This window comes from Chinchilla lanigera, unplaced genomic scaffold, assembly GCF_000276665.1.
Source record: "Chinchilla lanigera isolate Chin_1 unplaced genomic scaffold, ChiLan1.0 scaffold00026, whole genome shotgun sequence".
NCBI classification, from domain to species: domain Eukaryota; kingdom Metazoa; phylum Chordata; class Mammalia; order Rodentia; family Chinchillidae; genus Chinchilla; species Chinchilla lanigera.
The window spans coordinates 13,873,210-13,899,947 of record NW_004955427.1 but is presented as its reverse complement, the minus strand read 5'-3'; the positions used below and the strand labels follow the sequence as shown (position 1 = coordinate 13,899,947).

At 37.1% G+C, this 26,738-nt stretch overlaps 1 protein-coding gene across 2 annotated transcripts in view; it reads right to left on the bottom strand.

Annotated features, from left to right (window-relative positions):
* Window positions 1–26,738, bottom strand: part of Atp6v1a (ATPase, H+ transporting, lysosomal 70kDa, V1 subunit A) — a 53,346-nt gene that overhangs the window by 22,081 nt on the left and 4,527 nt on the right. For both annotated transcript variants that reach the window (XM_005386402.2, XM_013515121.1), the window contains exons 2-6: window positions 7,892–7,986; window positions 5,596–5,724; window positions 3,612–3,826; window positions 3,216–3,353; window positions 1,719–1,870 (exon numbers count right to left, since the gene is read on the bottom strand). In XM_005386402.2, the coding sequence (XP_005386459.1) occupies window positions 1,719–1,870; window positions 3,216–3,353; window positions 3,612–3,826; window positions 5,596–5,724; window positions 7,892–7,973 (716 nt within the window). In that variant the 5' untranslated portion in view covers window positions 7,974–7,986. The remainder of the gene's footprint in view (window positions 1–1,718; window positions 1,871–3,215; window positions 3,354–3,611; window positions 3,827–5,595; window positions 5,725–7,891; window positions 7,987–26,738) is intronic.

The following is a 26,738-nucleotide window of genomic DNA, read 5'->3' as shown; positions in this document are numbered from 1 at the left end:
TCAAAGCTGCAGGGATTAAGAAAATACTGAAATTTAGGCCCTGAACTGATCAAGCATGGGAATGACTGATGACGTGAGAGCAAAGCCAAGGGCAGAGTATAGTGAATCACAGTAGAAGAAATGCACATAACATACTTATTGTTTCAAGAGGTTTGGCCATAAAGATACAGAAAAAAGTAGTGAAAATGGGAAGGGATGGAGGGCAGATTTTTTTCACAGACAGGAGAGGGTGAGAAGATACCACAGGCAGAGGTCCTTGAGGAGACATAAAATGAGATAAACTCCAGAAAAAAGAAAGGAAGTGATGACTGGGAATGTGTAAAAACCTAGGTAAGAAAGTGAAGGATCTAGTGTGATCACATGTAGAGAAAGGGGAAGAAAAATGGTGAGAATTGAAGATCTCAGGCAAGCAGAGCAGTTTGAAACAGCTCCTGAGGAAAACAGGAGAGAACAGCAGCCAGGGAAATGCAGAAGGGTTAGTACGTAACAGGGAGGTTAGATATCAATTTATACTGATTGTTTGATTTCCTCAGAAGCTGTGTGTAGAGTTAAGGAGAAGGAAATAGCTGGGGTGGTTTCTATTTGGAATTTTGCCAGATGGGTGTGATAGAATGCGGAGGAACAGGAAAATTTATTGTACTACAGGTAATAATCATAGGAATAATAAGATTATGGAGTCTAAACCGAATAATGAAGGCTACGCCAGCAGGAGGTACTGACTACTAAAGAAATGAGAAAAGATGAAAGTCTTAATGAGACAGCAACAGCGAGAACAGCTCAGAGAGCAGCGTTAAAGGTAAGAGACCACATCAAGAGTACATGCGCGCGGCTCAGTGGGGGGGGCACTGGCTTAGCCGTGCGTGAAGCTAAAAGTGCATGGATCTGGTAGTCAGTGTTTGAAGCAGTCCCTGCCTTACCCCTTCAGTCTTTTCTGTAAATAAATGATGAAGCCATTTGCTGAAAATATAATAGCACATGGTGAAGCCTGAGATTTAAACAGAAATGAGGACTGCAAGCAAAGAAAATGGAAAAGAGCAAACTATAAATTAAGACTTCTGGCAGCATACAAAACCCACCTGATTTTAGAAATCATTTTAAAGTAACATTGATAATTTATTTATTTATTTATTTATTTATGTTTGTCGTTTGAGACAGGGTTTCACTATGCAGCTCAGGCTGGCTCTGAGCTCACCTTGCAGCCCAGGCTGGTCTCAAACTTGCAATGATCCTCCAGCCTCAGCCTCCCCAGTGCTGGCATTACAGGCGTGAGCTACCATGCCCGGCTTATAATTCATTCTTGGATAATTTATTTATTTATTTATTTAATTTATTTATTTTTTGGTTTTTCTCCGGTACCCGGAACCGAACTCACGACCTTGCGCTTGCCAGGCAGGTGCTTTTGCCGCTGAGCTAAATCCCCAGCCCCTATTCTTGGATAATTTAAAATAGTTACTTTGTTCTTGCACAGATACTCTTCTGAAAACTATTTTTTCCAGAACATTGTAAAAATGCTTTCTGTTTACCTCTGTGGAAAAGTATCTCCAATAGTGTTACTCTATAAGAAATACTGGCAATGGGTAACTGTATTTAACTCACCATTATACTCTCAATAAAATTTAAGATTGTATTAAATAACACACAAAACGTTAACCTACAATGAGAAAGTAAGCACATATAACAGTGCCTAGGAAAAACCGCGGGAGACATCACAAACTTACGGAAAAAGGGCATCCAAGACTCGCTGGCCAGTCAGCAAAGGATGATTGGCTGGCAGCTTCTCAGTGACAGGCCGAACCTGACGGACAGGCCATACTTGGACCATGCTGAACTTCTCCTTTACACCTTCAAATTCAAGCTCTAAGACTACATCCTGTAAAAATAGAGGAGGGTTTTGAGTATGGTCAAATTTGTGAATGTTTCTTCCTCCAAAATTGAAGTGATTCCCGATTCCTCTAGGGGATAGAAAGGTGGTGCACAGATGTGAGAAAGAAGATTTACACTTTTTATTGTGAACATTTAAATAGTCTTGATTTTTTAAAATCAGGTGTTATTATTTTGATGATTTTAAAAAGGTTTAGCAGTCTTTTAGAAAAGAGTATATCAAGCAACAGAGAAATAGTTCATTATAGCAAGTGTAAGTAATGGTACAGTTGCAAAGGATACAGCAGCAAGGATGCTACGGAGGCTAGGGAGAAGAGAAAGTTTCACATTTATTTTCCATTCTGTTTTATTTACTTTATTATATTGATCTTATACTGTTTTAATGAAAAATATCTGTTAAAAACCTCAAATATTTAAAATATTAACGTTTAAAATATCAATACAATAATTTAAATATATATTTAAATAGCATAATAATTTAAATATAACGTTTAAATATTTATACAAGCAAAAGGTAATGAGTAATATGGTAGCATCTGTGAACACTGAATTCCAAAGTGCAATACCCTATAGAAATCTGTAATTGTTTTGATACATAAATTTGGATTATCTGCTTTTGGGTGATTCCTTCATTTGGAATGAGTGCGTTTCTAAGCTAGTGAGTATAGATGATTGCTGAAAACATCAAACTTCACACAAACTCTTGTTGTCCTCTATATGTTGCAGAGCACAGACCTTTGTGAAAAGATTTAAAAAATGATCTGTTGGGCCAGGGATATAGCTCAGCGGCACAAGCGCCTGCCTGGCAAGCGCAAGGTCTGGAGTTTGATTCCCGGTACCAAAAATATAAAAAATAAAAATGATCTGTTATCCCATTTTACTGGGAGGAAATCATGTCTCTTCAAAACCACAAAAACAAATATGGGTCAATTATATTAGATAATACCACATGTAACTATAAATACAATTAAAGGGCTAAGTTACTCAAAGTAAGAATTCACATAATCCATTATACAATTTATGATATGAATACTAATTGACAATAAAAAATCAAGGTCTATTCACTCCATGCCTACAAAGGATTTAAATAAATGCACCATCACTTATTAAGGTAGGAAATGTTATACTTCTTAATTTGTATTCTCAAGTCCAAGTCAAAACAAAACTGTCCTTACAAAATAGTATAAGTCTGGGGATGCAGCTTGGTGGTACAGCAGTTGCGTGGCATGTACAAAACTACGGGGCCAATCCCTAGCAACACACACACACACACAAAGTTACTGAAAACATATATAAACAGGGCCACTCTGTGGAATAGTTTAAACGTTACTTACAGAGGTATCATAATTCCCAGGTGGAGCAATATAAGTTACAGTCCCTCTGTTTCGTGGAGGTAACATGATTTTGTGTTTGATGAGTGAGTTCTCATTGACAATTCCATAAATATCTCCACCAGTGATATGACTGCCAACCTAGAGAACAAATACATTTACCTGCTTAATGCTTAAATAAACCCAAAGAAGATTCATACCTGTTGGTATACTTTAATCTTGTCTTACTTATTAATAAAATATATTACTTCCACAATCTTATTAGTGCATTTAAGGAAAAGCTTAAACTATGCTTTTAGAGCCTACTTTTATTGGGGTTAAAAGTACTAAATGGTTCCTAAAAATACTCATTTCACCTTCTTTGGCCAAGGATAGAACTTCTCAGTTATACAGACATACCCGTAAATTTTTGCATGGTGTAAAATCCCACTTGATGTCTCTGCTAAGGGCAGACACATTTACTCCTCTTGGGATGTAGATACTTTGGGTCTGATTGCTGATATCTGACAAAGGCCTTTGAATACCATCAAAAATGGCTCCCATAATGCCAGGACCAAGCTCTACTGAGAGGGGTTTACCAGTACGCAGTACAGGGTCTCCAACCGACACACCAGCTAGAAAGTAGCTGAGGAAAACTCACTCTGAAAGTTGAAAGATACTATTAACAGGATATATCACAGTTTAAAAGGGAAATAAACTAAAACAGAGGCTCTAAAACTTTCTTGCTTCATTGTTTCAGTAATATTTTCAGTGCCTGACAAAAAATATACTTAACAATTCCTCTTAAATAGTTTTGTACACACAACTTATTAAGTATACACAAGCTAACACTGAGAAGCAATGAAAGAATTCACGTAAATTGAAAGGAAAAAAAGATTAATTTTAGACTTAACCACAATTCTTATGAACAGGATGTAAATGCCTGTTGGGCACTGCATAGTTTTCAAACCTTTCACTCAGACTGGAAACTTTTTCCACACTAATTTCAACTTATTTGCATTTCACCTTAGCAACCATCAAAAAGTCAGTTTTCCAAACATGACACCAATGACAAAAAAACAATGTAGTCAAGAAAAGAAACTGCTTATTATCTCAAGCAACTAGTGCCTGACAAGACATCTAGTATTCCTGGTTAACCTCAAAAATTTAAAACATCTTTGGCACCACGTGAGTTTACCACAGCTGCCCAGGTGCCTTTTTAGTTTGGGAACCACGGGGCTAAAAATAGAAGCAAAAACCTCTTATTAACTCATTATTTCAGACTGCTGAAGAACAGCAGTCTCCTAAAAAAGATAGCCATGCCTGGGCAAAACTTTTACAAGACCAAGACCTAAGGAAAAAGCCAGGCATGGCAGTGCATGCTAGTAATCCCAGCATTCTGGGAAGCTGAGGCAGGAGGATCACAGGTTTGAATCCAACCTGGCAACTTAGTGATACCTTGTCTCAAAATAAAACATTAAAAAAGGCTGAGGATACAGCTCCATGAGGAGGCCCTGGTTTCATTTCCTAGTAACACAAAAAATATCTGAGAAAAACATCTTTGGAAAGGAAAAGAATAAAATCTGCAAATAAGCAAAGGAAGTCTGCCTTGTTCCCTAGCATTTGTTGATAGTAAATATCAGCACTTTTATAGAAAGCAATTTATTGCTATCAAAATTAAAAATGGACAAGCTTTGACCTAGAGATCTAACTTCTACAAATTTATACTTAGTTACACCCCAGCAATGTTTATAACAGAAAAAGATGAAAAACAATCAAAATTAAAATCTCTATCATTAAGAGATTAACTAATTATGGAAAGCCGTGATAGAATTCTATGCTGCCATGAAAAAAAAAAAGAAAGGAATAGGGGCATCTGCAAATTGCTCTAGGATGATTTCCAAAATCTGAGTAACCAATTTGAACATATCAATATATTAACAACCACCACTGTCAATTTCCTATCACCTTGTCTGAAAATATGTATTGCTTCTATTGTTTTGCTGGAAATGAAACCAGACATTTATTATTTTATAAATGTCTTGTGTGTCTGTTCATGTTTTTGTTCTTTTATCTTCAAAATAAAAAAAATACATACTTTCATCCCTAGTACCTGTACTAATATGTGTCCTAATAAAAAGACTTCCAGAATCTCTGAAGTTTGTGAATTACGAAAGCATACAGGCAGTGAAAGTTCAGAATATATACTAATCTCCTAAAATAAGAACACTAATCCCTAGTGTATTTTTCTCCCTTCTTCACTTATTTCAGTGTAAATCAGGTCTCTTCATGACATCTACACGTCATGCTTCTGATATCACTGTTTGTTCCTATTTTATCTTTGGCCTAAATCCTTAAATTCTAACACACAGGAAGTGGCAGGAAATTGAACCAAAAAGGATACAGGTTTCTTCGTACACCTGAATAGTAGCCATATCACCTTCCAACCTAATAATCTCTCCAACCAGCTCGCTGTGGCCCACTCTCACCAGCTCATACATGGCTGCACCTGCCATGTCACAGGCTGTCACGACTGAAAAGAATGAAAGACTGCTGTAATGATTCAGGGCTCAAGTGCTCTGTGAAGTTACAGATAATTAGAAATACCAATAAATCCAATAATATGCCTCCTTCCATATATGTAAAAAAAGATAAAACTCCTACTGCAGTTTCACATAAAGATGTGTATTTTAGTACATGTTATAAACTGGTAAACAAAATAAATTTGTTAAGTTAAAGGTTATCAATTTGCATAGCATACATGAAAGTCATTTCTAATGTCTGAAGTTGTGTATCTTGTAGTACTGACACATGCTCTGATCAACCCAGATTACTCTAATACATGTAATGGTGGGTTTGGAAAAACAAAAAACTTTAAAATTAGCTTCAGAAGGCTACACAATTATCACCTTGCTGGGTTGTCACTGTTTCTCCTTAGAGATAATATATAAAGTAACATCTTTATTTTGGAATACATTAAATCAATGGTATTTAAAACTTTTCTGGGATATATAGCCTTTTGGATAAACTAATGATAGCTGTACATAGGAAGATTCACAAATGCATCTAGAAATATTTTTACAGAACAGTGGGTGTGTACAATCAGAAACTACTGCTGGATAAAGTTCCAGTTAAGAACCTCTATTGAGCCAGAATTAAACCTATGATTTTGGACCACGATGCTTAATAAGCAAGTAAGATTGCCACATTTTTAGAAATGCCTAAGAAAAAAATAAACAAATAAATAAATTAATTAATTAAAAAATAAATAAATAAAAGGAAAAAAAAAGGGTTGGGGATATAGCTCAGTGGCATAAGTGTCTGCCTGGCAAGCGCAAGGCCGTGAGTTCGATCCCCAGTACCGCAAAATAAATAAACAAACAAATAAATAAATAAAAATAACAGAAATGCCTAAGAATAGATACAACTGGTTATAACTATGTAACAGGCAATACAGTACATCAGTGGAATTTAAGTTATTGATATGTAATTAAACTGTTATAAAAATGAAGATTTATCCATTTCTTAAATGTTTACTTCTGTACTATATAAGAAAATCTATGATGGATTGAAATATCATAGATAAAAAATTTCAAAATCATATATCATATACAAAAAATTGATGCAATTTCTCTATTAGTTAAGTAGTTAAGAATAAAAAATTGGTTCCAGGAGGAGTTACTGCACATTTCTAGAATGTTTTCACCTATCCTCTTCGATGTTGTTCTCTGGCCTTCTCTCTGGAAGCTCCTGTGTGTAGCCTATGTCCCAAAAATCTTTAGGATGATCAAGGGAAAACTGTTTTTCTCGATGGTAAAAAAGACTTTAAATAGTCAAACAAATAAAAGGTATTTATCTTTTTGTTACTTGCTAAGGAGCTCAAGCTCAAACAAGTTCTTGGGGAGGAAAAAAGGAGCACAATAACTGATAGTCTTCATTGGTCTAAGCACCAAAAAAATATCATCACTTCCGCTGTGACCAGAGAAGGAAAGACTCTCACGTGAGACTGATAAAGCCTTAAGGAAAAATGAATTTTCACGGCACTAACAATAATAAATTAATAAGCAAATTTTAACTGGAAAAACTGTGAATTGCCTTTTACTTTGGGAATGCTTAAGAACAAAGTAAACACTGAAATGAGATTTATTATTTAAAACACAGAACTACAAGTTTTGGCAAAATAGAAAGTTTAAAGTCACTTTTCACTGTTACTATGTATTAGGTCATAAGACGTCTTCACAGGTAGCTAGTTAAGTGACACTGTGTCTGAAACTGCCTCTCAGAAGGGTTTATAAACACAAAGAACAAAAGTAGAGATCACTAAGAAATGCTCTGAAGGCAACTGCTGAAGTTCAAAGTACAATGACATTAACCGAATGCCTATTCTCTGCAAGGCATTACATATTAAACCTTTTCACCCCAAATTTAACCCAACATTAATACATATGTCTAGGCAAAATACTAAGCACTGGTTATATACATCTATATAACATAAACAGGATATCACAAAGTAACACCTCAATTTAACTGTCATATTTACATGAACAACGCTAGATAAGCCCTTAGGATGGAGATCATAAGGTCACTATGAGATCTTTTAAAGGCAAACAGAATTTATGTGGTGAACACAACCCTGCGTAGTTCTATCAAAAACACCTTGAAAAGAATCCTTTCTCTTGAGACCGTTATGTATTACTTACCAGGTCCTGAGACCCCATGCACATAACCAAATGTGCTTTCTTTGTCTTCATCAAGTATTTTGGGTAGTTTGGAAAAATCCATTGTGTTAATTTACCTATGATTTAAAAATAAGAAATAAAAAAAAGATTTAAAAATTAAGTTATAATTGTAAATCCTAAAACTTAAAAATTAAGTTATAAATCCTAAAACAAAAGAACCAATATTAAGTACCTAACTTTCATTTTTGGCTTAATGTTTAGTTACTATACCTTGTCAAAGTAAAATGTAACATCAAATTCTTAAAATTTAAATACCAAAGAGGATAGCAAAAACGATGAAACCTTTCCAAAGACTAAATCAGCCCCATAAAACCCTCCTCTTCCCCAGTTCTCTCTGACTTCCTTTCCAACTACTATGCTATCACTGCATACTCCACACTGAGCTCTGCCACTTCCCCGAACACAAGCACCTGTTCCCAGAGGTTGTTCCCTCTACCTGGTCTTTACTTCAACATCACTTTCTTCATGAGGTTGCTCTATTCCTTCCTTCCGTCCTTCCTTCCTTCCTTCCTTCCTTCCTTCCTTCCTTCCTTCCTTTTGTTCTTTCATTCCTTCCTTCCTTAACTGGTCTTTTTGAGATAGGGTCTTGCTATGCAGTTCAGGCTGGCCTCTTTGTAGCCCAGGCTGGCCTTGAACTTGCAACAATCCTCTTGCCTCAGCCTCCCAAGTGCTGGGAATACAGGCGTGCACCATCACACCTGGCCTGCCCACTTATTTAGATCATGAAATACTTTCTTCCTTATCTGTTTTATTTGTTATCACTGTACTTTCCACAATGTAACAAATTATATAGTTTACATTTTAAATGATTTTTATAGAGCTGGGGATATAGCTCAATAGTAGAATGCTTGCCCAACATATACAAGGTCGTGGGTTTGCTCTCTAGCACTGAAAAAATAAACAAATACAATGAAAGACAGTTTTTTATTATCTATCTTTAAAACTTATCTAAGAGCATTTTTCTTTTCTACCTTTTTGTAGAAGAGCAGAAAATAGTTTTAAGAGCATTCAGTTCAACCTCTAAAACTGTATGAACTATTTAGGTCCAAACAGAAAATTGGTAATAGATTCCAGGTGAGAAAGTTTATTTTTGATTGTTGGCCTAACTTAATAATGATTTAATAAGGGAGATAAAATGCATGTGTATATAAAAATAAATAAATAATGTCCCAACCATAACGTGAACAGTCTTAGGACATCAAATGATAAAGTGCTAAGTTATGTACTTATTTAAAGGAAGTTCAAAGAATACAGTGTTTAGGAAGACAACTTGATGGTCAGATAGAATTTACATAAACTACGAAAAGCAAAGTAGCAAAGGCACTCTAGCTGCAACAATAATAAAAGAATAGAGATAAAATATGCAGGAATAGTGCATAAGACTAGCCCGAGTGGTTATAAAAGGCCTGTAGTAGGGCAAGAGTGACAAATAAGGATGCGAAGGTAGAAAAACTAATTTGTGAGTCTTGAGTTGAATGCCAAGAAAACAAGTGTGTTTTATTCTATAAACAATAGGAAGTGGTAGGAAGGTCGAAGGAGAACTATTAAGAAAAAAATGGAGTGCGATCACGCCCACAGATGATGGGAGAGGCAAGGCACACGCAGGGTGAGAAGCTGAAAAAGCTAGTTAAGGCTTGAATGCCAAGAGAATTCAATTTATTAAGTGCTTACTGCGCTCCTCCCACGGGAAAGGCACCATGTCAGGCTTAGGAAATGAGTTAAACACACGACTATTCTCAAGGAGTTTTTGCTGGCTTTAAATTATACAATAAAGCAAAATAACCCAAATGTTCAATTGAGGGATAAATACATTGGAAACAGAAAAGAAACTGCCTCAAAACTGGAGGAGAATGTGGGAGAAGTGTAGATCACTGTCGATGAACCATATACAGTGAACAGATGGCTAGAGAGTTATGAGATAGTTAAGACCAGATAAAAAGAATACAGAAAGCAAAAGCCAATTCTGAGCTTTGGCAATTAACTGAGGCAGGATCAAGGAATGTTTTTCAGTTTTCTTGGAGCCAGTGAAGGACTATCATGAGTTCTATGGAAAACAATTTGTAATCCACTAGACACAATATCAAAAAATTGAGAGGGCAGTGTGACAATGAAGACATTCACAGTAAAGTTTTGGTTTGATTTACTTACTGCTATCAGATGTGAGAGATTGACAGGCTAACAGGGAAGGACCGAAAAATTATGGGCGAAGTAGAGAAACAGTAAAAGATGAGTGGTACCCAGGCATGCTGGCACATGCCCACAACTGCAGCATTCTGAGAGGCTGTAGAAAGACTGGGAAACTTAGTGAGACCTTATCTCAAAGCAACAATGACAAAAAAAGGTGGTATAGCTCAGTACAAAGGCCCTAGGTTCAATCCCAGTTTCACAAAATCAAAATCCATCCACCCATCCAGCCATCCAGCATCGGCTACCAGAGGTTATGAGGAACGGAGGGATGAATAGGCACAGAGGACTTTTAGAGCAGTTAAACTGTATGCCATTATAATGGTTAGTACAGATCCTTAACTATTTGTCCAAGTTCACAGACTGCCCAAGAGTAACCTAATATAAAATATAAACTTTGAATAGCAACAATGCAGTTTTCCGTCGTTTTAACAAATACACTACTCACAGCTGTGTAACGTTGATCAAGGGGAGGCTGCACACGTGAAGGGGGCACGGAAAATCTCTGCACCTTCAATACTGCTGTGAACCTAAAACTGCTCTTAAAAAAATAAAAACTCTACTTTTTATAAACAGTAACAGTCAAGAGTAAAAACAAAGATACAACCATAGAGAGATACTGGAAGTCTTACAAGTGGAATAAGACCATAGGGAAAAGAACAGTGTTAAGAACATAGAGATGGCACTGCTGATAAGGTAGAGACAGCTCCAGGCTAGTAGTTTGTGATAAAGATGAGGATAGGGTACAAGTAACTGGAAACAGTAGAACTGAATTAGAAAAAAATAAGCCAAGCACTACAGTTATCAATGTTACAGTAAAAGAAACAATGATTTTAGGTACCCTCAATAAAACTGAAAGAGATCAAAGAAGGAAGTAAAGTAGAAATTGGTTTCTTAGACTTTAGCCGGGCATGGTGGCACACGCCTGTAATCCCAGCACTTGGGAGGCTGAGGCAGGAGGATCACTGTGAGTTCGAGGCCAGCCTGGACTACAAAGTGAGCTCAAGGGCAGCCTGAACTGCATAGCAAGACCCTGTTTCAAAAAGGTGGAAAAAAAAAAAAGAATTTTTGGCTTCTCAGAGATGAAGATGGCCCTGAGTAAGAATAAGTATGGGACTGAAAAAGACTGGAACAGATCAATTTTCTATAAAGTACCAGAAACAAATAATAGGGAAAAAAGAGCAAAATTTGAAGATAAACATGTATAGTTAGGAAATGGGAAAAATCTTTGAAAAAGTAGTAAACACGCTGGTGAGGCTACATTTCAGTCTTCAGAAAACCAAGCATTTTCAAAGTCAAAGGAGCACTCGATAAACAATCACACTGCTTAACTTCCTCCTCCCTAATTCGGGCATTTCTTTTATTTCCATCATGATGTGATGCGTGGTCATCTGCCTATTAAAGGGAAAGCAGCATGAGACCTTGAGTCAGCCTTGGGATCCAGCCCAGCTCTCTCAATTACATGCTGCAGATACTTTGAACAAATCAAAATCTTGTAAAATCTCCTTTTGAAAAATAAGAATAATGCTACCATGTACTCCAGAGATGTGATTATATTACAAATTTGTTTAAATGTTCCTTGTAAAATGTGAAATGCTAAAAAATTTTCATCAGCAATACTACTATTTGAATGGGGCCTCAATTTTGAAAAGAGCCATTATACTTGTAGAAATTTCTTAAGAGCGTTTTGCCATGACAATCTATTTCTACTCCCTATAACTTCTGTCCTTTGGCCCTGCTTTTTTCCAACTTTGACAGCCAAATTCTCTCTCTACACAAATCCTCCTCAATGCCTCCCATGGCCCCTTAAAAGACGATCCAGTTCAGGTCCCTCACTCTCTATAGTTAGGGCCTATGGGACCCTTTGCTGGAAGTATTTCATGATACTATTTCTTTTAAAACAGAGCAAACAAAATAAAAACAATATTCTAGATGTTGCTTAAGTAGTGAAGTATATCACTTAATCTACTCTGGATGCTTTGTTTTTTTTTGTTTTTTTTTTTTTTTTTTTTTTTTGTTTTTCTCCGGTACCGGGAACCGAACTCACGACTTTGCGCTTGCCAGGCAGGTGCTTTTGCCGCTGAGCTAAATCCCCAGCCCTGGATGCTTTGTTTTATTTAGAAACAGAGATCAAGGGTTTTGGTCAAACAGATTGAATTGATAAACTTATGCCTTCGAGAAAATAAAATTTTACAACTCTTGGGTTGCAATTTCACTTGTAAAATCTACTGGGGTTGTGGTGAGGCATCTAAAAGGACGCCTAACAGAAAAGAAATTCTGAGGAGTATTAATTTTACGGTTAATACGAGCTAAGATCGCCCAATTTCTGCAAAGGGTCTAATGTATCTTCTTCTTGTTAACTGAAACAAATCTAGTCATCTGGTTTTTTTCACAGATATATGATGTATATTAATTTATTTTCTAAAACCAAATGGATTCTTTTTAAGCTTCAATGATGACCTTGCTATCATTTCATAGGTAGAAAATGCAATGGAGTAAGATAAGATTGTTCCTCTCTTCATCTTCTGGCATGGTGGGATAAAAAGACAAGTGGGCAGTTTCAATAAAGTGACATATGTGCTCTCACAGGAACCCTGCAATGATTTAGAGAGCAAAAAGCAGTTCTCAAACGTGGGCAGGATTCAAATGACTGAGCAATTTAAACTGAGACTTGAAAGAGTGGAACAAGGAGGCGTCAGAGTACACATTAAAGCTTCCCTACAAGACGGTTTAAGTCTGGGCCAGGGATGTAGCTCAGCGGTGCTACACCTGTCAGGCAAGTGCAAGGTCCTGAGTTCAGTTGCTGGTATCAAAAGAGAAAAAGATGGTTTAAATCTATTGGGTGCAAGGTGCTCTAAAGAGTTCATGAGGCAAAACTGGTGTCCATCTGATTTTTTAAAATAAGCATTAACATATTTTCCCTTTAAAACTGAACACTACAGGTTTCCAAACATGTGAACAATGATTAATGGAAAACAAACTGGCTTGTTCATGATTCAGTGTCTTGTGAGTTTATCACTCAGCCGGACAATCTTAGACACCATGAGAATTCTGATGGTTCTGCAGCTTTCAACTCCTTTAAATTTTCAAGCATGTATATGTATATGTATATGTATACGTATATTATACGTATATGTCTGTAGCCGGGTGTGATGGTGCACGCCTGTAATCCCAGCACTCAGGAGGCTGAGGCAGGAGGATCATTGCAAGTTTGAGGGCAGCCTGGGTTACTACATAAGTGAGCTCAACGCCAGCCTGAACTGCATAGTAGGATCCTATCTCAAAAAAACAAACAAACAACTCAGGCCTTTTTTTTTTTTGTCTTTTTGAAACAGGGTCTCCCTATGCAGTTCAGGCTGGCATTGAGCTCACTTTGTAGCCTAGGCTGGTCTTGAACTTGCAACGATCCTCCGGTCTCAGCCTCCAGAGTGCTGGGATTACAGGCATGCGCCACCACTCCATGTTTCAAAATAAGACAATTATGAAAATGCCAGTTTTTAATGTGTAAAATTCCAAACATTTTTATCCACTTTTGATCTTTTCACATGCTTAAATTTTAATCTTTGTTACAGCCAAATGAACTTTCATGTTTGCTATGTTCCTGCCTGCACATTTGTCCGGTCCTTGGATCTTTCTGTGGATCTGTTTTCTCATTTGTGCGTCTGCCCAAATGCCTCCATCCCAAGTAGCATTCCTTAATAGTTTTCTTTTCACTGTCATTCTCAATTCTTGCCCAGCTTTTCTTTATAGCACTTATACTGAAAGAATAAAATTTTTAGCCAGGCATGGTGGCGCATGCCTGTAATCCCAGCACTTGGGAGGCTGAGGGAGGAGGATCATCATGAGTTCAAGAGCAGCCTGAGTGACAAAATGAGCTCAAGGCCAGCCTGAACTGCATAGTGAGACCCCGTCTCAAAAAAAGACACACACACAAATATATATACATATAAAAATATATATATAGTTTTAAAAAATTTACCTTATGACTACCTGTCCTCCCTAGAATATTAAGTTTTGTAAGGGTATAGAAAATATGGTATAGCCAGGCATGGTGGCGCACGCCTGTAATCCCAGCACTTGGGAGGTTGAGGCAAGAGGATCATCATGAGTTCGAAACCAGCCTGGGCTACAAAGTGAGCTCAAGGCCAGCCTGAACTGCATAGTGAGACCCCGTCTCAAAAAAAGACACACACACCAGGCATCGTGGCGCACACCTGTAATCTCACCACTCGGGAGGCTGAGGCAGGAGGATTGTTTCAAGTTCGAGACCAGCCTTGGCCACAAAGTGAGCTCAAGGCCAGCGTGAGCTGTATAGGGAGACCCTGTCTCACAAAGACGGAAAAAAAAAAGATAATATGGTGTTAAGCTAGCAGGTGCTGAGTAACTTCAAATCTCCTAATATCATTTCAGTTTTACAAACCGGAAAACTGAAAAATGGAGAGTTTAAGTAACTTTACCCAACATCACAAAACTAGTAAGAAGCAGAGGTGGGATATGAACCCAGGCAGCCAAGCTCCAAAGTCTACGGTATCTTAAGTACTATATTTGCCTCACTCCTGAACTAAGGTGAATTTGATTATCTGTATCAAAACAATCATACTTGTTAGAGAGGATGGAACTATACCCTCTGCTCTTATGAGGGCAGTCAGATCATATGACCCCAGAACTACCGTTCTCAAAACTACCATTGTTTTTTCTACCAAACTGTTTATCATATATATGTATATATATATTTCTTCCTCCCTCCTAATCTGGCTCTCACAGGATCTCACTATGGAGCCCATGATCTTCCTGCCTCAGCCTTCAAGGTACTACCATTCCAGGTGGCATCCATTTTTTAATGTGAGCAAGCTAGCCAATGTGCTGTTACGACTTCTGTGTAAGCCCCCAGTCCTACGACAGAAGCATAAACAAAACGGTCAAATGGGCAATGGCGAGACGCCGAGGAGAGGTAACACCAGCACCCCTGCGGTAGACATGAGATGCACCACCCAGATGGGCCTTCGAAGAAGGATGAGGAGTGAACAGATGACTGTCTGCCCTCCAGGAGTCAGCTCAGACGCAGACATTCACAGCCTTCACCGGGCAGCCTGTATCTGGTACCTGAACAAGCGACAGCACAAGGCTCAGCCATCCCACCAGACGTGGGATCTTCTCACGAGCACACCCCGCCTCTCCCCGTTTGCTGAGGTCTTGTCAAGGCTGCGTTTCAGTCTGACTCCTACTTCTGCCCAACTTTGCTTCCCTCACTTCCTGTCACATTACTGACCCCTAATAAATATTTTCTGCAGTGAACTCTCTCTTGACCTCTGCTTTTGGATAGTCAAAATACTCAAATAATGAACACACTGGCAAACCACTCCCTGGGTAACCAGAAGTTATATTCATCCTGAGTCATGCCAAATTTTGGTCTCTTTTCTGTCTTACTCTTTTCTGTCTTCTCTCTTACTTAGTTGTCTTACAAAAGGAAGAAGAGACTCCAAAAGCAGCTTTAGAAAGCGAGTTACATCGATGACATAAGGCAACATTCCGTGAAATCAAGTGGCAGGGCCTTTGACTGTCAACCCTCAGGCTCAGTAGAAGCTGTAAGTGCAGCACCCCAAAAAGCCAGCCCCCCACCCCCCCACCCCCCCCCTCCCGGCAAGCTTTTGAACTTATCTCATCATCTTTCAGCACAAACCTTAGATAAAGCCCATTAACAGTAGTTATAGTCTATTTGGTTTTAACAGTAATTATAGTCTATTCCCACTGAGTTGGGAAAATACGTTTTTAGGTCCAGGAGTTTCCAGCTCCAAGCTCTTCACAGTTCAACCCTGCAAGAACCTTCTACGATTGGCTCAAGGTAGCAAGCTGCTATGGCTTGTATCCAGGTGTCCCCTCCAAAGCTTCCTACGCTCGTAGGCAGGGATTTTTGGAGGTGGCTGGATCTACAGTGTGTGAATGTGGATTAAAGGTGTAATAATGGGATTATGGGTGTGTGGTACTGGATTAGTTCACTAATTGGTTTATCGTAGTTCTGGGTGTGGGTAACGGGAAGTCCCACCCTGGGTATGGGCGGCACCACCCAAAAAGCTGACAGCCTGCACAGGATAAAAGGGAAAGGGAGGCTTGCTGCTGCTGCTCTTTGCCAGCCATGCCCCAAATTGTTTGTCCTCTGTGATGCCCTCTGACAAGCTGTCTGCCTTGCAGCCAGCGTACTACGGACTGAAACCTCTACAAACTGTGAGCTGAAACAAATCTTTCCTCCCTGAACTTGTGGGTGTCAGGGATTTTGTCACCAACAAAGAACTAACCACAACACTGGCCATTTTAAAGCACTGAAATTTGTAATTCCCACAGCACTGATACAATAGTTCCTATTTTGTATACATCTCAAGTTTTTTCACCAGTGCCCCCAAATTACAGAAAAACAAGTAAACACTGAAGAACACAGATAACTTTCCGCTCATCTCCTAACATTCCAGAATCTGGACAAGAATAACATGCTACCGTAGTCCGTAAGCAAGGAAATTTCTTGGGATGTTCTTAAATCCACACGGTATAGTGCTTCCTCTCTAAAAAATAAAAATTATTCATCAGACAGACATGGTATCACTGTTTTGATAACTCCATGGGGATAAACATGTCCCAGGGTGATAAGCACATTCACACAACACAGTAATTTATTAGCAACCCTTCCTTATTATCTTTTTTTTCTTTGTCTTTTTTTTGAGACAGGGTCTCGCCATGCAGTTCAGGCTGGCCTTGGGCTCACTTTGTAGTCCAGGCTAGTCTCGAACTCTCAGTGATCCTCCTGCCTCAGCCTCCTTATTATCTTTTGAAAACAGTCAAAATAAAAGTAACTTGCTGCTGCTACCAGGCATCGTGGCACACGCCTGTAAACCCTGCACCAGGGAGGCTGAGGCAAGAGAATCACTCCAATTCACGGCCAGCTTGGGCTACAGAGAATTCAACTTCAGCTTGTCTCAAAACAAAACACAACCCCTCCAATAACTTGCTAAAATCTGTTTCATCTTTAAATGCTTATGTAATTGTGAAAAAAGTAATCTTCCAAAAAATGTTTTAAAACTTCCTAAAATATTGACTTTCAGTAAGTAAATTAGATTATATTAAAACTTTACCATAGCCCAAATCTCTGTGATATAAGGTCTAAACTATGATATGATTATGCTACATAAAATAGCTTTATAGGATACCTAATAACTCCTTCTACATACAATTAACAGGTATTATTTCTGTCCTCAATCATTTAAAAAATATTTACTATACACTTTCATGGAACATGTAGTACATATAGCTGCATTCATAGAAAAAAATCCATTCTTATTACATAGAAAATTTGCCTTTAGCTATTTAACTCCTAAACTGCTTAAGGATAAAAAGTAAATGCAATTTACAACTAAGATTTCTTTAGTCACAAATTGCAGGGTTCTCCCCCATATTTGTGAAAGATCACGTACATGCTGTAGAAAAGGAAAAATCCAGAAGGCAGGACAGGCACCATCTGAGCTAATGAGTCATCAGTCTCTTCTCCCACAGGCACTGCGGAACACTGCAGTGGCAAATGACACCACAGCCCACTTCTTCGCCCCTGCCCTCCTGTAAGAACTGCTACTGGTTAATGCACTACATCCCTAGTAATTTCATCATCCCAGAAGTAATTCTTTTTAATACCAGAGATTTGGATGACATGGATGTTGGGGCAAAGTGATGAGGAAAGGTAAAAATACTAAGGTTCCAAGGCAATATTTTTTCACATACAAGATTCTGGGTCACTTTAATGGTAATGAAGTAACATTTTAACATGACACTTGAAAAAGTACCTTCTACCTAATTCATTAAAGACTATCTTTTGAAATCATATTTTTTAAAAGATGAAAGCTGTAGCTAACAATCAAATGCTTATTTTCTTTTATTATTTTAACTATTCAAATGTATGAATATAGTATGATAATTATAGTGTATAAGCAGATCAGAGTAGTTAATATTTGCATCTCCTTATCATCATACATAATTTAGCTTCATAAAGAAAGCAGTGCTAAATCTGTTTAATATTTTTACGCTTGGTCAAAAGGTTAAAAAATAGATAAAAGTCCGGCTAACAACACTGCCTTGTTATATAGAGTATAGTGCTATGAACTAGTCATCTGGTCAACCACTTTCCTGTTCACGTCATTCCATCCACCCACCCAGCAACCCTAACAGGAAGGGTTATGTGGCAGGTTTATTTTACTATGTATATTTAGTTTCCCCCTTTTCCTTGCCAATCAAACCTCAACTCTGTTCAAACTTTGCAAGGCCTATCAAATCCAGCTCTGTCCCAATGACTAGTTTGGAAATAAGCACACATGATCAGCATAATTATTCCAACCAATAAGAGGCAAGGAAAAAAATCTGGGAACTTCTGAGAATAATTTCCTTGCTCTTTTAAAACACCAATATCCTTTAGGATTTGGTCATCTGAATGTTCCATCTGGAACTGTGGCAGCCACCATGAAAAACAAATGTGGCCAGGTGTGGTGATGCTTGCCTGTAATCCCAGCACTCGGGAGGCTGAGGCAGGAGGACTATTTCGAGTTCAAGGCCAGCCTGGGCTACAAAGTGAGTTCAAGACCAGTCTGAAGTGTGTAGTGAGACCCTGTCTCAAAGAAAGAAAAAAAAGAGACGCAACAGATTACTCAGAAAGGAGTAAGCTGAACACCAAGAATTGACTGTTCCTAAAACCTATGTTTTTTGTTTTGCTCTTGGTTAGAAGCAGTCTCATGAGGCTGTTCTGGCCAAGAATACAATGCCCAGATAAACACTACAATTTCTGAAGAACGTAACTCGAGCTAGTGCCGTAGCTCACTGGTAGAGCTTTTGTCTAGCATGTACAAGGCCCGAAGTGTGATCTCCAGTACCACAAAAATAGAAGGAAGAAAGCAAAAGAGGGAGGGAAGGAGGAAGGAGAGAAGGTTGTCTTTTATGAATGTCCAGTTTTATAACACAAATATAACTGACTGCTTAGCCAAAAAAGGGTAAAGCATCAGTGTGACTGCAAAATAAAGGGCTGTAGCATATTTGGAGCTAGTAAGAACATTAATGAAAAGCTCTGAGTGCAGTGGCACAGGATTGTAATCCAGGACTTGGGAGGTTGGGGCAGGTGGATCATGAGTTCAGGGCCAGCGTGGACTGCAGAACACAATCCTGTCAAAAGAGGGATTGAAGGGAGGGAGACGAGTGGGGGAAAAAGAATCAAGATACATCACATACAGGTACAAATTCCCTATGATGAATGAGATCATTATGTATACCTACAATGTACCAATAAACTTAATTTTAAAAATCTCTGCCAAAGAGAGAAGGGAGGGTGGGTAGTAAGGAAACCAGATGTATTATCGTTTTGCTACTATCATAAATGGAATAATAGTGGGATTTTTCAGAGTAACAGAATGTTACAAACTGACAATGAAGCTGGCTGAAACAATATCTGAGGGAGAGATTCCTCTTATATCTTTATTCCTCACATAAAACTCAATAAACTGAAATGTACAGTTTTAGTGAACCTCAGCATCACAAAATAAAACAAAATAAAAATACAGCTAAATATTAGCAATATAGGTATTTGAGATTAATGTACATAAAAGGCATATAAAAGAATAGCAACAGTGTTGCCATGAAAATGTTGTTATATTTGTATTATAAAATGACTCTACTCTCAAATGCATTTATTTATTTGAAAGTCATTTATCTCATATGGGTGGAATATAAAAGAAAGAAAAGTTATAAACTGCAAAGGTACGTTAACCCAATACTATTTAAAAGTAACGTCACCATAGATAGGTTTACTTCCAACTAACAAATTCATAAAATCTCTGCAATGAAAATGTGACTTAAAGCATAAAGGACAAAAGAGGAATGAATGCTGCCATTTATGGGCTGCAAAATACTCCACAGCCTGGATTGAAATATATACCCACAGCCCAAAGTCCACAAAGCTTTTCAGGGGGCTGGGGATTTAGCTCAGCGGCAAAAGCGCCTGCCTGGCAAGCGCAAGGTCGTGAGTTTGGTTTCTGGTACTGGAGAAAAACCAAAACCAAAAAAAAAAAAAAAAAAAAAAAAATTTTCAATACAGAGGACAAAAAAAAATCTATGTTTTGTTTAATGTTCTGAATGCTAGCCACCAAATAATTCTACAAGGAACACAGAAGATCTAATTTTATTCTGCCTAATATTTAAAATTTTACAATTATTAGCCCAAAAAGATTATATGTTGACACATACATGGACAACTGACTTTTGACAAATGTATAGTGGAAATTCAGCAAAGAAAGTATAACATTTTTTCAACAGAAAAGACATAAATACAGAAACAAAACAAAACTTTAACCCACACCTCCCACTATACAAATTAATTAAAAATGGATAGATCTAAATGTCAAACCTATAATTATAACTCTTTGAATTAGATAAGTTTATTAGATACAACACCAAAAAATCCATAAAAGAACAAACTGATACATTAAACTTCATGAAAATGTAAAACTTCACTTTCAAAAGACATTGACAGAATTAAAAAAAAAGTTTCAGACTTGGGAAAAATACTTACAAATCATTTATAGCTAATAAAGAACCTATGTCCTAAAAATAGAAAGAACTCTTAAAATTCAACAACAACAAAAAACCAATTAAAATGGGTAAAAGAGTTGAACATATACTTCATCAAAGAGGTTTATTAGAATGACCAAATTTCTAAGACTTATCAAAGGAAGTACTGTGAAGTATTCAAAACACCTAGATCTGTCACATACTATGGGCAAGAACGTAAAGTGGTACATCCACTTTTGAACAGTTCAACAGTTTCTTAAAAAGTTAAACATATACTTACCACTCAGCCGTTTTTCTCCTTAGCATTTACCCATGAGAAATCAAAGCTTATGTTCAAAGACTTTTATGTGGATATTCACAGCTGCCTTATTCATAAAGGCTAAACAGAGGAAATGTAAACCAAATACTCATGGACAGTTGAATGGATAAACTAATTGCTGTATACCCATAAAATGCAATTAAAGTCAGCAATAAAGGGAATCACTGATACATGTAACAACCTGAAAGAATCTCAAAATAATTAAGCGGAGTGAAAAGCAAACCAGACAAAAAAAAAGCTTACCACAAAAATCTAAAAAGGCAAGGTAACCTACGGTGACAGAAAATGGATCTGTGGTAACTGTTTAAGGACGGGATGTGGAAGCCGGGAATGGTGGCGCATGCTTGTAATCCCAGCACTCGCAGGAGGCTGAGGCAGGAGGACTGTTGCGAGATTGACACCAGCCCGGGCTGCAAGGTGAGCTCAAGGCCAGCCTGAACTGCATAGAAAGACCCTGTCTCAAAAAGACCAAAAGAAACCTCAAACAAACAAACAAAAAACAAACAAAAAAACTGATGCAGTGTGGGGAAGTGTGGAAGAAAGGATCTACACACTTCTTTTAGGGATCACGGTTATGATCAGCAATGGATTGTAGTTCAACATACTGATTGTGGTCTTGCTTTCATGGGTGCACGTACATCAAAACTTTCCAGTTATACTCTTAAAATACATGCAAGGCCTCTCCCTTATGTATCAGTAATAGTAATTTTTTTTTAAGTACCACATATTGGTTGCACGAGTCTTCTAAGGGCATACTGTTTACACAGAATACATATTTATTTTTGTTTTTACTTGTCAACTACACAGAAAGAACTACATGGCCTATAAGATCCTGACAAAACCTTTTAACCTTGGGAACATGGTAAGGGAACGGACAAAAAGTTAACCAAACTGGTTTGTGTTAGAGTACAGGTGGCTCCTGATAAGCTGTGTGGGCACCTTCTTGTCCTGTCAAGTTCAGTGAACCCTGGGACTTTCCCTTCACAGTTTAGAAACACAGAATTCAGAAGCACATCTACAATACTCTTCTGTATTTTCAGAATAGGGCTGATGGCATATCAGGTTACAATATCTTGGGTGAAGATTTGGAAAAATCTTAAATATCTTGAACATACTTGTGGCATGAGGCATAGAAGAAATGTTCCAAGAAGCAGGCTAAGCGCTAGTATTTTATATCAAAGTTGATATAGTTCAATGGCTCATTTGGAGAGTAGAGAGGGAAACGCATTTCGTGTGTTCTACACCGCCCTAATTTGAGAGAAAACTTCTTAACAATAAAAATTGTTCCTGGCAGTCTGATTATCTCTATTGACAGCTACTTCCCCAATTCTCTCTAATATCAGTACAGTGCCTTTAAGAGGATGAGATCATTTTAAAAACATACACACACACACCCCTCACTGAACAATAGCAGGTATTATGAACCCACATTCAAACTGTACAGGTATACTTGGCTAGGACCTGAACAGATTCTGTAGTTTTAAGCATCTGCCTTGGGGCAAATTGAAGAATTAGGTGTCAGTTACCTTTTTAGACTCTTGCTAAGAGATATTTTGTCCTTTCCTGCAACAAATGAAATGAAAGACACCGAATACAAATGTGTTACACTTAAATAATTTATGGATTTCTTTAAGTTGTCTGAATAAAGCTCCTTACTGTCTAATTTTGCATGACCTAACATTAAGACTCATGCACGAGTACAAAGCTGTTTTTCACAGGAAAGGGTATAGTCATTCCTAGATTTAGCTATCGGTCACACTCATGCTCATATTAATTGGCCAAGTAGTTTCTTATTTATTTCAAATATCTTACACAATTGTTTTGGTACATAAAGTCAACAGCCTTCACAACTGTGAACAATTATAAACAACTGTAGTATTTTACTACTTCAATAATATACAAGGTGTGATAAAAATGTGTTGAAGACACATCGCCATTGATCTCCCTCAAAATAGTCTCCCTCTTTGAAGACACTACCCTACACCATTCTTGCGATTTTCTGAAGCAGTTCTGGAAGTCCTCTTTTGTGTCTTCATTGTGCTGTTATGATTGCCTGAATATCCTGAATGGATTAGGATTTAAAAAGTTTACCTTTCATGGTCACGTTAACTTTGGGGAAGACCAGAAGTCATACAGTGCCAGATTCCTTGAATAAGATAGATGAGCACACACTGTAATGTTTTTATGAACCTGCTTTTCTGATGGCTGTGCTCAGCAGAAGCATTCATCTCCGTTTTTAATCACACCTCATAAAGAGACACAAAAAAGGGCTTCCGGAACTGCTTCAGAACAACAAAATAAGTGTGTGTGAGGCAAACGGCAGTATTTTGATGTGGATTAATGACAATGTCTTTTAGTGCTAAGAACTCTCCCCACTCAAAAATATACTTAGGCAATCACTATATTCTTTGATCAATCCAGGTACATTCAAACTTCAATTGATAGAATTTCATTGTATAAATCATATAAGAAGCATTTCAAGTTATATGTAAAATAAATGTTATTTAAAATACGAAGTTCAGACTCTTTACATTGATATATATGATAGAAGATCACTCACAGTTCCAGGATGCTACACATGTTAAAGGTGTTCAGCTATCCGTCTTCAAACTAAGTAACAGATGTTGGCAAATTACTAAGGACAATGGCAAACTTCTGTGCATCACCAAATTGGAGAGCAGCTTGGCAACAGCTACCAAAAGTCAAAATGTACTCTGATCCAGCTATTTCATTTTTAGGAACTTACTGTGTGTGTACAAAATGTTCTATTAACAAACTACTCACTACATACTCTTTTCCATGCATTAGACTGGCATGTCCACTAATATAGACACTAGTAGTAACACATGGTAGCCTGGGAAGCTGTAAGCTTGATAGCATTAAAAGAGCAACCTCTGGAAACAGAGTCCCTGCATTTAAATCCTGAGTCTTCCCACTCACTAGCTGTGTGACATTTCTGGACATTTAACCACCATTAAAATTCCTCAAATTACTATACTATCCTAAAAAATTACTGTACTATATTATTACTATACTACCCTAAAAATAGTAACTATCTAACCATCTTTTTTTGAGATGCTCTGGCCATGTAGTTCAGGCAGGCCTTGAACTCACTATGTAGCCCAGGCTGGCCTTGAACTCATGAAGAGCCTCTTGCTTCAGCCTCCCAAGCGCTGAGATGACAGGTGTGTGTCACTGCATCTGGCTCTTGGTGCTTTTCTAAGGAAAAGATTCCATGCAGCGAGACTGAATGATGGAAGGATGAATGTATTCTCCATACTAACAGATATTAGCTGACTGTTGATGAAAAAACAAAAAACTGTAACAATTCACATCTCCATTAGCATTTTACAAGATAATCTTTCTTCACACATCCCTGCCAGCAATGTACCACTTAATTTCTTCCAGAGACGTAATACTCATGGTTAATAAACTGATTACTACATAAGGTTATGTTAAATGTTTGTTAAATGTCAGATTTTTTTCTTCTATGAAGTTCTGGTTACATGCTTTATCTGTTTATATCAAGTAGATTTTTTTTCTTGGTACTGGTACTTGGTACTTTGTACTTGGTACTGGAGATTGAACTCAGGACAGGCACGGCCTGCTTGGCAGCCAGGCACTGTGCCACTGAGCTATATCCCCAACCTTGATTTTTAATTTGTAGGAGTTTTTACAAATGTTAACTCTTCATTTCATACATTTCTTTCAAACATTTTTTCAACCTTTGTCCATATTTTCGCCCCTGAAGAATCATTGTCTATGTAGTCTCATATGTCTGTATTTACTTTTATGACCGTTAGGCCTTCCATTTCAGTTAGATTGTATGTATAAAGAAAATTTAGGAGAATAATATCTTAATACTTCACTGCTTACATTTATGCCTTCCTTTAATCAATCTGAAATAGATTTTTACGTATGTTGCAAAGTAATGGCTCAATTTATTTTCTTCTAGGTAGATAAATGGAATCAGTTATATTTAACATGTACATGTAGCCCTTTCCCCTACTGCATTGAAACAGCACTTCATCATGTAATTCCCTTAAATGCTGGGGTTTATTTCTGCTTCTTAAAATTTTGCTGCGCTTATATACATAAGCCTAAAAATGCAATTACACCTAAAAAAATTAAATAACTTATACAGGTAAGTTAAAATGATTCATTTAAAGTATCAAGTAAGATGAAAGAATAATTTAAATGTCTTAATTTTCCATATGAATTTAAAAATTTTTGCAAATTCTAGAGTTTCTTAAACTCACATATACAAGTGGTATAATACATCTGAATCTTTAACATCCAAATCTAGAGCTATTTACTTATGCTGATGCATTTTCTCCCAACCTCTTCCTCTCTGCATATGTAGTTACAACTACATACACGCCTTTTCTTCAAATTTTACAAGTACTTTCCAATGTAGTCGTCTCCCCTTTACCTTTAATTTTTTTTTAAATTAAGCTAAAAAATAACTAAAACAAAACTTGAAAATTGGCTGGTTTTCATGACTAAAATCACTTGGAACAATTCTGCACAGTATCATGCAACACTCATTTTATGTTCAATGAAATGTGCTTAATTATTTTTCAGAAATATCAAATGATGTAGGCCTAATTTTTAAAAGGTTTATCATCAAAAGAACAATAGTTCCTAGAGACAGCATTAAGATTCACAGTGAAATTTTAATAAGCTACTCATAATACCAAATATAATGGCAAAAAAAGGCAGTAAGAATTTAAAACACAGGACATAAGAATTCAAATTTAAAAATATTTATGACATACTAATTTTTTAAAATGGCTAATCACATTTGAGAAACGTTAACAGAACTACAAAGAAGAAGAGGGAGTTTCAAATAAATCAGATGATTTTATTCACAGAAGCAATTAATTTTAAAGATTGTTTTAATAATTTTAAGTAAAAAATAAAGATCTGTTTCTATGAAGATATACTTCCCTTTCAGCTGTCTCTGAATACACACACGTTTACTACATATACTATATATAAAAGAAGGTACTTCTGTGAACCAGATTCTTTTCATTTCACAGTAGGTAAAAAGAGAATAGCAAAACCATAAAATTCTCTATAGAGGGTCGGGCATGGTGGCGCATGCCTGTAATCCCAGCACTCAGGAGGCTGAGGCAGGAGGATCCTTGCAAGGTTGATATCAGCCTAGGCTACAAAGTGAGTTCAAGGCCAGCCTGAACTGCATAGCAAGACCCTGTCTCAAAAAGACAAAAAAAAAAAAAAAACCACAAAAAACAGAACTCTATAGAAATTAACTAGAAAATATTCTAATTTATTTAAACTTAATAAAAATGAGTTCATTCACAATTATATTTCATTTATTGCAATAAAGAGTTAACATTAAGGAAAATAATAATCTCTTAAAATCTTTGCTTCTTTTTTAAAAAAATGAGTAGTATTTTTAAAGATTAAAATGAAACAAAATCACAGCTATACTTAATGTTTAATTTACTGATATTTTCTATTGCAAAACCACTAATCCTTGTGAGTCATCAATTTAGGAGGAAAGAAGTTTCATTCTATACTTCCACTCCTCCCTACATTCCTTTGTCTATTGTATATGAGAACAAAAATAAGACAGAAAAAAACAAGTTTCTTTTTTATTTTATTTTTTTTTGGTTTTTCTCCGGTACCGGGAACCGAACTCACGACCTTGCGCTTGCCAGGCAGGCGCTTTGCCGCTGAGCTAAATCCCCA